Source organism: Rhododendron vialii, chromosome 4a, assembly GCF_030253575.1.
Source record: "Rhododendron vialii isolate Sample 1 chromosome 4a, ASM3025357v1".
Taxonomy (NCBI): domain Eukaryota; kingdom Viridiplantae; phylum Streptophyta; class Magnoliopsida; order Ericales; family Ericaceae; genus Rhododendron; species Rhododendron vialii.
In genome coordinates this window covers 19,099,458-19,116,959 of record NC_080560.1, presented here as the reverse complement: position 1 = coordinate 19,116,959, position 17,502 = coordinate 19,099,458, and the positions used below count along the sequence as shown (strand labels likewise).

Here is a 17,502-nt window from a genome sequence, read left to right as displayed (position 1 = left end):
CACCGGCCAGGCCACTGCATACTAACGCAACCTGCGCACGCCACCTCATCACTTGCGTACTCCACTTACCATGAACTCACAGTATTTGTTTGCAACCCTCTGGGCTCTGGAATGGACCAGCGCACACCCAGGACAAACCACGCAGTCAATATATCAGCGGTTATATAATTACAGACAGATGAAATGGCTTTAAGCCATGAAAATAAACGGAACACCCCATAAACAGTGTGGGAACATAAAAGAGGCCAAGACTAAGCTAAGATGCAAGGGCCAGCCACTGGATCTTGGCATAACTACCATACGCCAGTCGTATGAGACCGTACGCCAATTACACCCCTTACCCAGTGCTTGGCTTTGCATCATCTGGGCTCTGGAACATGACCAGAAAGCATCCCAGAGGCTTTCTAAAACAGATATGAACAAATATTGAATGCTACAACTAAACAGTTCTAAATACAGAAAGCAGTAAACTAGTTTTTAGCATGCAATAAGGTGATGAATAGACAGGAAATAAAGCATAAAACAAAGATCTGGACCCCATTTCACAACTGGAGTACGCCAGTTCCAGACAGATTCCAGACAGATCAAATTTAAAACTGTATGTACTGCCACGGACCGGCGTACGCGGGCTTATGACCGGCGCATGCCGATTCTAGTCAGAAACGATTTTTTTGTTTTTGAAACCTTGACAGCTTTAGGGCCAGGACTCGTATTGGTTACCAACCTTGACCCTGCCAGCCCCCTCAGAGATCAGAACAGGAAACAGTTCAAAGGTGTATACCTTTGGTTTTTGAGTTTGATGGTGTGTTTTGAGCTTGAGCTTGAGGTTTAAGGGATGGGTGATGAGCGTTTGGGTGTGGTAATGTATGAAAGGGGCTGCTTGCTTGCTCTTTCAAGTGGTGGAAGAAGAGAAAGCAAGAAACCAAAAGAGAGAGATGGAGAAAGAGACTTGGGAACTCTTTTTTTGTAACCCCCCCCCCCCCCCCCCCCCTTTTTTTGTGAACCCTTTACAAAGATGAAGAGAGGGGGTATATATAGGGGAAGAGGGAGAGAGAGGGGTTAAGGCCAGTCAAAGAGACTGAAGCCTTAGCCCTTAAGCCTTCCTTCTCATTGGATGAGAGGAGGAAGGTGATGGGATGGGTGTAAGAAAATGTCCCCCGGCGGAGAATGCTTTTTCAGTGGATTGGAAGGTTCTCATGTGTTGTAGACCCCTACCCATGGCTTCTATATTCTAAAAAACACAAGTTTGACCGGAGGTTTGACTGGCGTACTCCAGTTAATAACTGGCATACTCCAGTTTGGGCTTGGTCAACGGTCAAAGTTGACCGATGACTGACACGTGGCAGAGGACTGGCGCACGCCAGTTGATTACCGGCGTATGTAAGTTGGGTTTTGTTGAGGCCTTTGGTTCTGGTTTAGAGAATTTTGAAAGGATCTGAAAGGGTTTTGGAATGCTCAAAGCTCAAACATACTAACATTTCCGGGGTGTTCTTGATCCATTTCATCATCGGGAAATCAAATACCGTAAGTAAACTAATTTGGAATGTCCAAAATAGGGTGTCTACAATATCCGAAGCCACACACCAATCTTTGGAGATGCAAGTTGCAAACCTCAACGATTTGATCAAGGGGCTGCAGGATTCAGCCGAACGAACCAGAGCCGAGGGAAAGGACAAAGGACTTGCAGAGGGGAAAGCTTTGGGGAGGGAAGAGATGAAGAAAGAGATGGAGAAGGAGCTGCAAGCACGGTATGACCAAGGGTACTACCAAGCTGAAGAAGACGTAGCAGATGAGCTCCTGGAAGCCAAGGCTGAGATGAAGCAAGCACAGCACAATGAGAGCTTTATCCTCGGTTATAACAGATGTAACGCCCCGAATTTTGGGTACGTTAAAAGGACATTTTATTCATAAAATCAAATGGAGTCTGGCTCTTATTACAACAGAACTTCCACACGAGTTCAATAATTACACAAATGGAGGGGGATTCTAGGGTTCCTAACTACAGCTCCTCAGCTCTTCCATTCTTGCTAGCTCCTCAGCTCCAAAAGCCTCCACGGTGATCTGCTTACCCTGATCATCTACAAAATCTGACACATTATACCGGCGTCGCCACCCATATAATATGTTAGGGTCACCAAAAAGGCAACATCGTGAGCTACGAAAGCTCAATAGAAAAATCTCATACCCGCTAACCCATACTTACAAACAATAGGAAATAACACATCAATTTCCACATGATACATATATACGCAGCTAATCAATGACACATCCACATTCGTTAGTCAACTATCGTTGTTGTCCAAGATTTTCGGGTTTCTCCTATGCGACTCATCGTAAACCGTGTCAACATTTTCATTTACAAAACAATCTTTCAAAAGATATTTGTTTAACACACCCAACCTTTCAAAAATCATTTGAATTGGCTCCGTACCGCGGATAACCAAGCTACACATCCAACCTCGGTTCCGCCGTTCCGGACTCCCGAGTATCCTCACAATGGTTCCGCCGTCCCGGGTTCCCATTGGCACACAAAAACATTTGCATTGGCTCCGTACCGCGGATAACCAAGCTATACCTCACCATGGTTCCGTCGCTTCAGGTTCCCATGGGAACGCACACATTTCAAAACCCTCGGTTCCGCCGCTCCGGATTCCCGAGTATCCCACAATGGTTCCGCCGCTCCGGGTTCCCAATTGGGGTTTTCGAAATCTAAAAACCTCGGTTCCGCCGCTCCGGGTTCCCGAGTATCCCTACAATGATTCCGCCGCTTTGGGTTCTCATTGGGTTTTTCAACACACACCACACAATGGGCTACCACGTCCGGCCACATTGCGGTTTTCGATTCAAAACCTTTTCAAAACACGTCTTTTACACACGCACACACACAACTCACATAATGCCACCCGAAATCGGTCATTATGTTGTTTCAAAATATTTCCTTCCTCGAAAAACATTTCCTTTCATTACTCACACCCTAGGTGTCATATTTCTACTTTCTCGATTCTCGTGTCTCGTTACATGCAAAGACTCCGCGGTAGGACAACAATAAGCATGAACTATTCTAACAAAATCATTCAATTCTATATTATTCATCACGCTCAATTACTACTTATAGCATAACGCCACATGTACGGACGCCTTTGGAGTGTATCACTTATGCTTTATTCAAAGCACAATGCCACATGTACGGATGTCTTTGGAGTGAAATCACTTATGCTTAATCACACCACAAGTAATACAAGCAATTCATATATGCATTAATCATCTTAAAGATCAAAATACAAATACTTATAAACAAACGATAAGTTCTATCTTAGTAATTCAAAACAACAACGTTATACTTAGGAATAAAGATAAGGAATTCCTACTTTATACTTGGGATGGAAGATAAGGAGATCCTACCTTACTTCTTGGCGGTAGTCGGCTACGGAAAGTACGTCGGTGGTCGGACGGAGTAACTTCCTACGGTGGTCTCCGGTAGCTTCGAAAGAGAAAGGTTTCTCTCGAAACTTCTACTTAACTATTACTACTACTACTTTTGGATCGAGAGGGTGGTCGAGTGGCGGTTTAGTGGCGGTCTAGGTTGAGTTTCTTGAAAAACTCAAGAACACTCAAGAACAAAGTAAGAACAAAAGAAAGAACAAGAATTTCTAGAGAGAAGTTGGAGCAATGAGAAGGTGTGTGTTGAATGGCAAACATGGGGTGCTATTTATAGGCAAAACCTTGGCTCCCTCTCCCTCTCTAATGGCCGGCCCTCTCTCTCTCTAAATCCTCCATGGATTTGCTCCATTAAGTCATCAAATCACCTCACATGTCAAGCCATGCCTTGTCCAATCCAAATCTTAGGTGTAAGGCTATGTAATCAACTAAGATCTTAGGCTTTTTAGGTGAATCTAGATAATTATAATCTAGGTTTAGCTTGTAGTCAAGATCTAAGGCTAATAAAGGCTAGGATTGTGTCATAAAGGTCCATCATAGGTTGTCATTAGGCAAAATAGACTTAGGCCTAATAAGGTAGCTTGCAAGGCTAGGTTTAGTCCTTGGATTGGACTAGGGGAGATTTGTTGCAAGGAAAGGAGACAAGGGGTACAAGATTTGGGTACTAAACAAATCATAAGTACAATGGAGAGTTATGTTTGGTTAGGAGAAAGATTCTCCAAGGATGGAGAAAGATCAAGTATGGTACAACCAACCTTCCTCTCTCCTTCCTCCTCTCTCTCTCTCTCTCTCTCTCTCTCTCAAGTACACATACACACATGTATATATATGCAAGAAAGAATAAGAAAGGTACAAAGTACAAGATTTCCAAAATCAAATACCCATTAAAGAAATCCAATTAGGCACATGCCCCTTTAAATAAATAAACTAGTGTACTCTAGGAAGATCAACTCCCCAATAAATTAATCCAATTGGGTACAAAACCCCAATACAAAATAATAAAAAGGTACTTAGGAGAATATTAGGCCTTAAAGGCTATTAAGGCTACTAAGTACTTTAATAATAAAATAATGTGTACTTTATCACATGGGGTTTAAGAAAATATTATTTTAATGAGCCCATGTACTTGCTTTGAAGAATAACTCTATTACCCAATGGATAATAAATACCCTAACGGTTATCGTCCAATGGATAATAAGGTACGAGTACTTTAAATCATAATTTAAGTCTTTTAAAAGACTACATGTACTTTTATAATAAAAAGTTTATTATCCAATGGACAAAAATTACCCTTGTGGTTATTAACCAATGGATAATGGAGGGGTGGGAGAATCCCCAATAAACAAAGAATAAATGTACTTTGCACATGTGAACATACACCATTAAGATACTATATCTAGTCCTTTACCAAAATATTTAAATGGGGGCCTATTGTCCAATGGACAAAGATTACCCTAACCATTATGGACCAATAGGTAAAGGCAAAAGGTTCAAAAGTTTCAAAAGGTCCAAAAGGTTCATCTAGTAACTAGGTAAGTTGGTTGCTCGGTTCCTCCAAGTAGTCGGTTGGAAACTAACTAAATTGGTCAAGTAGGGTTTCTAGTCAAGACCAAAATTTAACTACAACGAAAATTAACAGAGATCATATAGCCACTCAAAGAGAAAATAAGTAATTCAAATAAAATTCAAATATTTAACGAAATTTTTATTGACCAAAATTCAGGGTCGTTACAACAGAGGCCTGGACGATGCAGGGGTTGAGTCAAATGACAAAAGGAGGATCTTAGTTGAAGTTCCTCCTCTGGCCCCTGCAGAAGCCACAGCTGAAGATGTAACTACCAGCCCCACCAAAGCGTCAAATGTGCAAGCTCCTTTAGAAGATCATGTGTTATCCCCATTTGCTACTCCTCCTCCTATCGTTTGAGAGTTTTAGTTTTGTTTGCTCAACTTTTGTTAAATCATGTCATTTGACATGGTCGGCACTGAACATGCGGCCTTAGCCGCACCGTAGTTTGTAATTAATACAGGTTTTGAGGGTGGCATCGAACGATCTACCACTGCCATGCCTCGGTAGGTTTATGAATGCTTTAGGGGATGGTAACAAACGATGCACTATCAACCACACCCCAATTAATGATCAAGGTTTTTAGGAAATGTTTACAAGTCTTTTTACTTGTTATAATTTCTCTCTATCGATGTTACTTTGTGTTGGCATTCAGATTACCCATTACTCGTTTAAAAATGTAAAATGTATCTAGAAGTTCATAAGTTCAATTGCATGTAACAAGAAAATGCCGGAGTTTATCGTAAAAATGCCGAAAATTTGCTCGGAGCTTACCCATATAGTAGCCCCCTGCCTTAGTGGATTGCCGAGGAGAAAGCGGAAATTCAGTAAGGCAAAAGAATGGGTAAAAGAATCAGAAACACCGAGCCCCGTTGCTCAGAGTAATCCGAAGAGTGCGAGGCTACGAGGATTTCGCCCTTTACAATAGCCGAGTGTAACACCTCCATATTTGAAGGTAACAAAAATGTGCCAAACGTAAACGAATAGGGTAAAGATGCCTGAACCCAAAGGCAAACCAATTTCCTTAACGAAGGATAATTGGGTGAAAGTACCCAGGCCCGAAGGCAAACCAATATCCCAAAGGAAGGATCATTGGGTGGAAGTGCCTTAGCCAGAAGGCTATAAACCGGGCTAGATAGTATGCCCAACAAACGAAACTCCAATCCGAATAAACACAAATAAATAAAGAAACAGATTTTCATTAACAAAGACGCCTGAAGGCTTACAATCCGAGCAAAAACAAAAAAATAAGAACAAAACAAACAAGGAGAGGAAGATACCAAGGCTACCCATGAAACTTTCTAAGTTTTTGGGCGTCCCAAGGGTTAGCAATCGGTGTACCATCCATCTTTGCAAGTTTGTAAATGCCATGGCCGATCTTTTCGACTACTCGGTAGGGGCCTTCATAAGGATCTTTGAGTTTGGTTAACTTGCTTGCTTCAACGACCATCCGAAGGACCAGATCACTGACATTGAATGGCCGAGCCCGAACATTCTTGTTGTAGCCCCTAGCAACCTCCTGCTGATATGCTGCGTGCCAAAGATTGGCATTGTCGCGGAGCTCTTCGGCAAAATCTAACTCAGCTCCCACAAAAGCGTTGTTATTCACCGGATTGAAATTCTCTATCTGAGCAGTGGGAATCAATGTTGACAAAGGGAGGACGTCTTCCATTCCGTAAGCCATTGAGAACGGTGTTCGACCCGTTGATCGCTGATGGGTAGTAAGATAAAACCACAAAACGTGTGGGAGTTCTTCAACCCATAATCCGAGCTTCTGATCCTAGCGTCATTTGAGACCCCAAGTGATAGTTTTGTTAGATGCCTTGGCTTGGCCATTGCCCTGAGGATAAGCGACCGATAAATTGTGGAACGTGATGTTGCATTTTTTGTAAAAAGTCTTGATAGCGGCTACAACAAATTTTGAGCCGTTATCAGAAAGGATGGCGTAAGGTACTCCGAACATAGAGATGATGTGCTTCCAGATGAAACGCTCCACATCTCCGGCAGTTGTCTTGACCAATGGTTAAGCTTCCTCCCATTTTTTAAATAAGTCAGTGGCAGTAAGCATGTACTCAAACCCTCCAGGTGCCTTCGGCATTTTGCCAACAATGTCAAAAGCCCAGACTGTGAACGGCCACGGACTAGTGATCATTTTAAGAGGGAAGCGGGTTGATGGAAGAGTGATGCATGCTGCTGGCACCAAACACAACGCTTCACGTAATCCTTCGATTGCTTCACCATCTTTATCCACCAATAACCTTGCGTTAATGCCGTTGAGCCGTAGTTCGACCTCTCGATGCCCCATAACTCCCTGAATGAAGTTCGTCCAAAACACTATCCACTTGATCTTCTTGAACAACTCGCAAATTAGGGCCGGTGAATGTTCGTCGATACAAATTTCCATTCGGATCCAAGAAGTAATTTGCAGCCCAACAACGGATCTTGTGCGCTTCACGTTTGTTCGGGGGGAGTATTTGGTCTTTCAAATAGGCAATGTTGGGATCCATTTGGCATGGACCGAGTGTAATTGCCATAACCGAACAAATAGATGATTCGAAGCTCAGAGTTTCAACTTCATCAAAGACAATTGTGCGACTGCCCAAGGTCTTGAAAATCGAAGCAAGACCTGCCAAGGCGTCAGCGTGAGCATTATGTTCCCGAGCGATTCATTCCACCTCCACTTGGCCAAACTGTTTGAGAAGTGCCAAAACGCGACTGATATAAGCATTCATACGCTCATTTTTAGCTTCGTAGTCATCATTTAGATGACCTACAATCAGCCGAGAGTCACAAAACACGTGAACCGAATCTGCTTCCATCCGAAGAGCGAGTTGAAGACCAGCAATGAGAGCTTCGTACTTAGCTTCGTTGTTCGTCGCAGGATACTTGATGGAAACAACACTCTCGTGAACGGTTCCACTCGGAGAAACTAAAACGATACTTGCACTTGCGCCATTGACGTTGGAAGCCCCATCAACCGTCATCCGCCAAGCATCTCCCGAAAAGAGCTTCCATTCTCTCTTAGGCTTCTTGGAGCCTAATGTATACTGAGCATGTAGGGACTTGGGAGGAGGGTTGCTCCACTCAACAAGAGCTTCTTCATCAGCAATCCGAGCTTCCTCCGCAGTAGTGGCCAAGGCGTTGGCTTCATCTTTCAACCCAGGGGTAAGTTCAGCAAAGAAATCAGTCAAAGCCTAACCCTTAATAGCAGTTCGGGGCTCAAACTGGATGTCAAAATTGGTTAAGTCTTGAGAAAACTTCAGAATCCTACTCGATGAGTCGGTCTTCCGAAGTACAGCTTTGAGAGGAAACTCAGTAAGGACCACAATCCTATGGCATTAAAAGTAAGGCAAAAGGCTCGTTTTAGCGGAAACAAGAGCCAGTGCTAACTTTTCTATAGGCAGATATCTTGTTTGAGAATTCGTCATTGTCTTGCTAGAGTAAAAAATCGGCAAATGCTCCTTCCCATCTTTCCAAACGAGGACAACACTAGTTGCATGATCCGAAACAGCAAGGTAGATGTACAAGTCTTTGTCTGGCAGGGGTGTAACGAGTAGTGGAGCATGGGCAAGGTATTCTTTTAATGATTGCAAAGCTAGCTCACACTTCTCAGTCCACACAAACCTACGTCGATTAGTCTTGATTGCTTGAAAGAAGGGTCGGCAAAGATCTCCCAAGCGTTGGATGAAACGATTCAATGTGGCCACCATCCCCATGAGTCGCTGCACTTCCTTGATTGTAGTCGGGGCTCGAAGGTTCCACATGACCGTGAGTTGCGTCGGATTAGCTTCAATTCCTCGGCGGCTGACCATGTAACCAAGGAATTTTCCCGAACCAACTTTGAGGCGCATTTTCCAACATTCAAACCAAGCTTGTGCTTTGTCAAAATATTGAAGATCTCTTCCAAATCCCAAAGGTGATCTATGCCAAGCTTGCTCTTGCAGACCACGTTGTCAGCGTATGCTTCCAATGTCTTGCCGAGCTTGGTAGGAAACATTTTGGTTATTGTCCGTTGAAAAGTTGCCCCCGCATTCTTTAATCCGAATGGAACAACGTTGTAGCAATAAGTTCCCCGAGGAGAGATAAAAGCTGTCTTCTCTTGATCTTCCTCAACCAAAGCAATCTGGTGATAACCCCGGTACGCATCCATAAAGCTCAGTCACTCGTATCCCGCGATAGCGTCAACCATCTGTTCTATCCCAGGAAGTGGGAAGCGATCCATCGGACAAGCATCATTGAGGTTTGTATAGTCAACCCAAACTCTCAACTTTCCATTCTTTTTTGGTACGACAACAGGGTTAGCGAGCCAAGTTGGGTATAAAATCTCCCGAATTGCCCCAGCCTTCAACAGTTGATCTACTTCTGTCCTCACTACCTCAACGTGCACTGCCGCCGAGCGTCGGACCTTTTGTACCACTGGTTTTCTATTTGAATCAACGTTAAGGGAGTGAGAAGCGAACGAGGGGTCTACACCTGGCATTTCCTGAGGAGTCCAAGCAAACACTTTGATGTTCTTTTTATGGAATTGTAACATCTCTATACGCTCGGCCTCGTCTAAGGAACTGCCAACAAGAAAGTACCGCCCACCATCTTCGGTAATAGGCATCCGCACGAGCTCTTCGGTTGATCTCTGCTCGGCGGGCAAACCCACATCCTCAAGTACAGGGACGTCGGGCATCTCTACACACTGTACCTCTAGGAAGCTTGGTTTGTTTGTCACAGTGCTGATATAACATTTCTTGGATTGGACTTGATCTCCTCGGAGGCTCTCTTGCCAACCATTCCATCCAATGAACTTCATGACTTGGTGAAGGGTGGAAGCAACTGCCTTCATTCCATGTAGCCAGGCCTGATCGAGGATAATGTTATAAGGGCTTGGTGAGTTGACCACTACAAACTCTACATCTATCACTCGGGAACCGGCTCGCACGGGAAGTAATATCATACCGAGTGGCCAAATGGGGGCTTCGGTGAAGCTTACAAGCGGAGTGGTTGCCATCCGACGTTGATCAGGGGTGAGTCCAAGGCTTTTGAACGTCGAGTAGAACATTACCTCAGCTGAGCTTCCTTGGTCAACCAATACTCGTTGAACGGTCGATTTGTCAATAGTGACGGTTGTGGGCAGCGTGCCCTTGGAATTTCCGGATTCCAAAATGCGAGGGCCCAGATCGAGGGAGCGCGAGCGGGGAAGCAAGCGCTCGCAAAATACAGAGTCACCACTCGGGTTTTGAAGGTCCGACACCCAAGGAACCGTATTTCGAAGCACTTGCCGCGCTGATTGATTTGAAAAAAAGTTAAGGAACCAGTCCGTCATAACCATATCTGGGTTCGGGAGCCAGGTTACGAGAGGGGAAGGATTTTATGGCACCCCTCTCGCCCAATCCGGAGATTGGTCTCTACTCAGGCATTTGCGAAAAAATGTTTGTTTTGCGATTCTGTTTCGTTAGTCAATTTTTAGCCAATTAGGGCGGGGGAACAGTTAATCGGGGATTTAAAACTGTAACAGTTTGCAGGGTGTGATAGATATGGCGTGGATAGGCGAGATAATAAGTAATAAATGGAATGAAATTCAAAACATCGATCAAACATCAAGACAGTGCTGTGTATGACTTTGGCACGAACAAACGGCCAGCTTACATGCGTGAATCCATCTGCATGCAAGCAAACCATCGCGCAACAATGCCATACACTCGCGCGAGTGTTGATGCCTCACCAGTGGTTTGAATTTTACCCCCTTCTGGGCTCTGGAAGGACCAGTGCTCACCCAGGTGCAAACCAAGCAGTTTATAAGTACTTGAAAGTAAACAATATTACAACAGACAGATGGAAATACTATGGAAACATGACCCCTAAACAATGGGGGTGACTAAATAGAGGCCAAGGCCTTCCAGGAATTGCTTTGCATGCTTAGGGCTCTGAGACATCTTCCAGAGCATCCCAAGAGCATTCCGAACCAAGTGAAGTTGTAAACTAAGCTAAACTATGATTTTTAACATGCAAAGCAGTGAGCTAATACTTTTAAAAGACTTGAAAGTGACAATGAACACAACGAAAAACTTAAAGACCAGCATCCCTTCCCCACGTGGTCCAATCTCGTGCAGACAGAACTGTCGCGCGAGGGAGCAGGACCATCGCGCAAGGGTGTGCTTGGCAACGGCTCTTGAAACCTTGCTAGCTTTAGGGCCAGAACTGGTATTGATTACTAGCCTTGACCCTGCCAGCCCCCCTCAGAGGTTCGAACAGTGAGCAGAAAGGTATTATACCTTGGCTTGAATGTCTTGATAATGGCTTGAATGAGGTGATGTGGCTTGGACTGGGATTAAGTGGGAGTGGGTGTAGTATGAAATGCTTATGCTTATGTTTGGCTCTTTTTCTTTGAGAAATTTCTTGTAACCCCTTGTAATGAAGCATGGGGGGGTTCTTATAGAAGGAGAAGTTGGTTGGTGGCTAGACAAGGCCATGCAACCAGCCAACAAGGCTGGTCACAATTGCTTAGTGGAGAAGTGAGGTGGCAAAGGTGATGGGAGAATGGGGTAGAGGTGGTGCAAGGGGAGCCCCCCAGAACGTTGTTCAGTTGACGAAACGGGGTCACATAGGCCAATAGCCCTCTGATCACCACGCAATCCGGGTGAAAATGACAGGTATTGACCATCGCACGAGTCAGTGAGACCATCGCGCGAGTGTCAAGCTAAACCCCGCGAGGGTCAACAGTCAAAACTTTGACTTTGACCACAACCTGGCAAGTGAACCATCGCGCGAGGGTCCTAGTGCGTCGCGCGACTGTAAAAACCTGAGGCCCAGGTTCGGATTCAAGGGTTTTCAGGGCTAAGGATGGGTTCCACACACGCCAAACTCAAGCCATTCCATGTTCTCAAGACTATTTTCGACCTGATTCATCATCGGGGAAACAAGAAACCGAAAAACGAAGTAAAACGATCGGGAAATCAGATTGGGGTGTCTACAGTAGTCCCTCTTTGACGGCACGCGGAGCACCATTGGCTGGTACGGGTAACGTCAAAGATTTCTAGACACCCATCCAATTCACCCAAAAGCCGATCAAGCGAAAAGTGCAAGCAAGTATATACAAATACCGTGCACCAAGGAATCAGAGAGCAGATCGATGGCTGTTTTGGATTCTGACGGATGGATCGTCGCTGATTGAAATTGGACGAATGGATCATCGCTGATTGATAATTGGACGGTTAGATCGTCGCTGATTTGAAATTGGACGGTTAGATCGTCGCTGATTGAAATGGGACGGATGGATCGTCGCTGATTGATAATTGGACGGTTAGATCGTCGCTGATTGATAATCGGACGGATGGATCGTTGCTGATTTGAAATTGGACGGTTAGATCGTCGTTGATTGATAATCAGACGGATGGATCGTCGCTGATTTGAAATGGGACGGATGGATCGTCGCTGATTGATAATCGGACGGATGGATCTTCGCTGATTTGAAATTGGACGGATGGATCGTCGCTGATTGATAATCGGACGGATGGATCGTTGCTGATTTGAAATTGGACGGTTAGATCGTCGCTGATTGAAATTGGACGGATGGATCGTCGCTGATTTGAAATGGGACGGATGGATCGTCGCTGATTGATAATCGGACGGATGGATCGTCGCTGATTGATAATCGGACGGATGAATCGTCGCTGATTTGAAATTGGACGGTTAGATCGTCGGTGATTGACAATCGGACGGATGGATCGTCGCTGATTTGAAATTGGACGGTTAGATCATCGTTGATTGTGAACACCGTTAAAAACTGTTGTGGTGTCATAATGACGAATCATAGGCCGGGCCTGTTCAGGGGCTGGATTGGGCTTGGAGGCCTAATCAACTATCGCACAACGGAATCACTGCGTCGCGCGAGGGACGTCTAAAAGGGCCTGGACCTGTGAACGGTCCAGATCCGGCCCACGCCTGCTTTTTCTTCCTTTTCTTCCCAGGGACGCTACAGAAACTGATCTTCAGCAGTTTCAGAAATTTCAAACTTCTCTCAACTCTCAAACTCTCCAAATCTCAACCCAACCTTTGTTTTCTTCACAAAGCCGACAAACCCACGCGTGTGTGAACATCCATGGCGGAACACGACAATGGTGGCGGTAGAGGAGAGGTTCTTGATCGTCCGGAGGATGTGGGAGGGCCAATGGAAGTCGAAACGGCGGATCAACAGCCGGCGGAGCCCCCCCTGGGTGTCGGTGCTGCGGTAGCAGGCGGTGGTGATGGCGTTCAGGGCCACGAGCAGGAGGTGGGTAGCGAAGGCGATCATCGCGCGACGGTGTCAGATCATCGCGCGACGGAGGAGGCCGGGGCTACGGGGCTTGTTGTTCAGCCATTGGATCCGAGCATGGCGGTAGAAGGCTCGGTGGTGATTGGTGGTGGTTTTGGTAGAGATACCGGCAGCAGTGGCGCCGGTGGTGACGGCGTTGATGGTGATGGCACTGGGCCGGGCGAGACCCCACCAAGGGACCCGGCGAAGGGCAAGGGCGTAGTGGCCGAGGAGGAGGAGACCACCGGGGTTCCTGAGGAGGAGGTACTGTTTCGGCCAGGAGCCACGTCATCGGGCCACAGACCAATCACAAGACAGGATCTCGCAGAGTTTTTGAGCGACGAGAGATTAGCCCGGCTTCTTGAAGAGGATCCCATGATTGGGGCTGCCGTGTTAGAGGCTCGAGAGGAGCGAGAGCGGGTGATAGCCGCCTCAGAGATCGCGGCGAGAGCCGAGAGGGCGAGGGCCGCTGAAGAAGAGGCACTGAGGGATGCAGAGACCGAGGATAGGATTGGAGCTAGGGTGCACGGTCCTAGGGTGACAGCGGTGTCCGAGGCGGAGAGTTTGACTCGCGCTCCGTTTTCAGTAGAGGGGTACAGGCCTCCCATTCCACACTTGTTCGTACCATCGGGTCTTGCCGCTTACAGACCGCGGCAGGCGGAGTACGACCCCGAGCTCATTCTGAGAGGCCCCGATACCCATATTTCGAGCAGTTGGGCTGAGGTAAATTTCTGAAAATCCCCCATTTCCTTTTGTGATTGCAAATTTAATACAGTGCATGTGCTTAAATACCGAGAAACGTGGTGTAATCCTTTGAAGTAGATTCGAATAGTGACACTATAGTTTCACGTTGAATGCCATGCATGAGACATAATAACTTGAACCAACCATCTACTGTTAGGTTACATTGATTACCTAGAACTTGAGAATGAAAGCTTTACATGCTGATATATCCCCTGTTGCTTGTTTCCGTGTTTAATACAGGAGAGAGCGAGACAGAGAGACATTCGAGGTTTTGAGGGCGCCTGCAGCTCCTTAGCATTGTACCAGGGTTTGCCTGAGAGGGTGAGGCAGTTGGTGGATGAGGCAGGCTTCGGGGAGCTCATATAGACCCTTACTTCGGCCAGAAATGACCATGCGGTCCTGGTTGCACTTGTAGAGAGGTGGAGGGATACCACCAACACCTTCCACCTACCGCTCGGGGAGATGACGGTGACGCCTACCGACTTTGCGGTGATCACTGGTTTGAGGGTCGGAGGTGACCCTATCCCGTTTGATTCGGGCATTCAGGAGGACGAGGCGGCCCTGGAATGGTTCTTGGGAGAGGTGCCCAAGGTTGAAGAGGGGATGGCGAGGTATGGACAATTTAACCGGTACCTTGCGAAGGAGGTGGCGACTGAGCAGGAGGCGGAGCAGATGGCCTGGGCGTACTTGTTGTACCTCTTTGGTGCTACCCTGTACCCGAATAGGCGTAGCACGGTTCACCTATCGTACTTGCCTGCACTGGGAGACCTGAGGATAGCCTCACACTTTGACTGGGGAGGAGCTGCACTTGGCGTAGCTTATGGCTTTATGGGGGACTCATCGAGGACTGAGATGAGCACTACTGGGTACTGGCGAATTTGGGAGGTATGATTATGATAGAGTAAAGCACATTTCCACTGTACGCTTATCTTTTTGAATACATAACCTGCTCAATAATATTTCCGCGTTGTACTAATGATTTGAACTTTGATAACTGTGCAGCTCTGGGCCTATGAGGTTTTGAACATGTGTCGTCCAGTGACAAAGAGCCTGGACTTGGGGATCCGTCCACGTGCTCACATCTGGAGCAAGAAGAATATGGGAGAGAAAAGAGGGAGAGGTGACCTGAATGGCTTCAGGATATACCTAGACGAGCTCCGACCCTCACAGGTATGTCACGACTTTATGAAATAGAAATATGCATCCCTTTTATTGCTTTAATGCCGTCGCTGACCGACACTTGCGTTGCTTGCTTGCGCAGGTAGAATGGGATCCTTGGAGAGTGGCAGAGCCAGAGCCTGAATACCTGGCCAGGAGCAGGGTTGTGACGGCGAGCAGAGTGCTGCTGGAGTCGGCCTTTGGTTGGCAGTGGTACTTGGGCGACCGAGTGACATGCCAATCACTCGGCCATGCAGGGTTCCAGGTGCCCGGACCGCTTCCACCACGGGCCTCACACACAGGGGAGTACACGTTGGCCGAGCTAGAGATCTTCACGCGGCCTGACACCGACTTGACACGCTACCTGCGTCCCGGCATGGACTATGCAGTTTACCAGAGAGAGCGTTTGGCGGGGCCGCTGAGAGTACGAGAGTTCAGGGAGGTCCGGAGTCAAGCCCGCGGAGCTGCTGAGGAGAGGAGAGCCATCACAATGAGGCAGAGCAGTGGTGAGAGTCGCGCGAGACGGGGTCCGAGCGGACCTGTGAGGGGTGGGCCACTAGAGTTGACATGGCATAGAGCAGTGGTGGACTCTCAGGGCAATCCAGCTGAGCTACACCTAGTTCCTGCCAGAGTTGAGCCAGCGCCCGTCACTGTGCCAGTAAGACATTGTAGCCTTCATTATTGTACTTCCATAAAATATTGAAACATTGCTCCATTGCTTATATTCGAATTATTCTTGCAGGTGCCCAATGAGTGGGCGAACGAGGCCGTTCGGCGTATGCTTGCACTGGAGAACGTGATAAGGCAGGCGGCAAGTGGCTTGCCTTTGGACTTGCGCTACCCACCACCGGCAGCTCAGAGATCTCAGGTATACCCTTCAGAGAAACGATACATTCCTGCATTCGATACTTGAGATATGCATGCTTTGCTCGATACATAGTATACTTTAATTGCCGTCAACTTTGAAATTGATTGTACCTGCCTGCAAACATACAATACATAAAATATATACTAAATGTGCAAAAATTTACAATGCAGACACAAGGACAGGCGGCTCCTAGGAGAAAAAGTGCCAGAGATCCTCCACAAAAGAAGCTAGCAACTAAAACTCCTGCTCCTCCACCTACTACTAGACCACAGACACGGGGCGTACAGCCACCTGTTGCGAGTGAGGAGGCGACCCGAGAGGCCGTGGCGCGCGCTGAGGATAGGTATCAACTGAAGATGCGCCAAAGGCCCTCGCAAGATGAGCCAGTCCATAAGAAGCGGCTGATCCTGTCCGAGGATTCCGAGGAAGAAGGGGAAGAGGAGGAAGAGGAAGAAGAAGAAGACGAGGAGGCGCCTGACAGCAGCGGTTCTGACGACTCAGCGGACGACCCTGGTTTTAGACAGGATCCGAGAGAGAGAGACGATGATGATGACGACGGGGATGGTGATTGGTTCGGAGAAGACTGAGGGCTACTAAGAAGCCTCATTTCACTTTCCATACTCTTGATTTTTTGCTTTTGGGCCTGCGCGCTCGCGTAGATAAATTGAAGGCCGGGGTGCCTTAGTTGATACTTGATACATGCCTTTGGGGCCTGTGTGCCTTTTGGATTTGATGGGCGAGTGTGCTCGAGCTGACGTGATGACTTTTGACTGGCCGAAGCGCCGCATGCACAGTAGTCTTCTTTAGTTTGACATGGATAGATTACGGCTTAGCTATAAAATTTGCATTTTCGGTTTATTTTACTCTTGTAACGATTTAGAGTAAGTGCACGCTTGCCACTAATACCATGCTTGCATTGATAATGTACAGAGATTGTCCACAAATGCACGCATACGCACAGACAGAACTAACTCAGAGAAAAAACGAAAATGTACCTTAGGATACGGTCAGGATACGAGGATACAAGGGAATGAAATATTGGACATTTATAAGCCTAATCCAAAATATTCTAACTTGGATAAAAAGGACACTTCCGTGAGGTCACGTATATACAAAATGACCTACGATAGCTGACGGAATCAAGAAACACATCCCGAAACGCAAACTTGACCCAAAACTTTACGAGGGACACAAAACGGACAAGAGATGAAAAGACATTACTCTAATATGTCCCGGACTGAAACCGACACCTCCGTACAGTCATATTAGGTCACCATGACTTGTATGGCCTGAGAATAAAGGACACGAACCTTCGGACCGAGTTTCGAACTCCCGAAATGCTCATTTGGCCTTGAAACGGGCCACCGAGGGTTCAAAAACCTCGTTAAACGCAATATCTCGAATCTGATGCTTGGATATAGTTGCATATGCTCATAGTGACTTGCCAGA

The 17,502-nt window shown here is 46.6% G+C and overlaps 2 protein-coding genes across 2 annotated transcripts; one reads left to right on the top strand and one right to left on the bottom strand.

Annotated features, from left to right (window-relative positions):
- Positions 1 to 9,161: 9,161 nt before the first annotated feature.
- Positions 9,162 to 10,001, bottom strand: LOC131323781 (uncharacterized). The gene has a single exon (XM_058355623.1). The coding sequence runs from the start codon at positions 9,999 to 10,001 to the stop codon at positions 9,162 to 9,164; it is 840 nt and encodes a 279-aa protein (XP_058211606.1).
- A 3,090-nt stretch (positions 10,002 to 13,091) lies between these two features.
- Positions 13,092 to 14,018, top strand: LOC131323780 (B3 domain-containing protein Os03g0622100-like). The gene is made up of 2 exons (XM_058355622.1): positions 13,092 to 13,502; positions 13,683 to 14,018. Exons 1-2 carry the CDS (start codon positions 13,092 to 13,094, stop codon positions 14,016 to 14,018), a joined length of 747 nt encoding a protein of 248 aa, XP_058211605.1.
- The last annotated feature ends 3,484 nt before the right edge of the window (positions 14,019 to 17,502 follow it).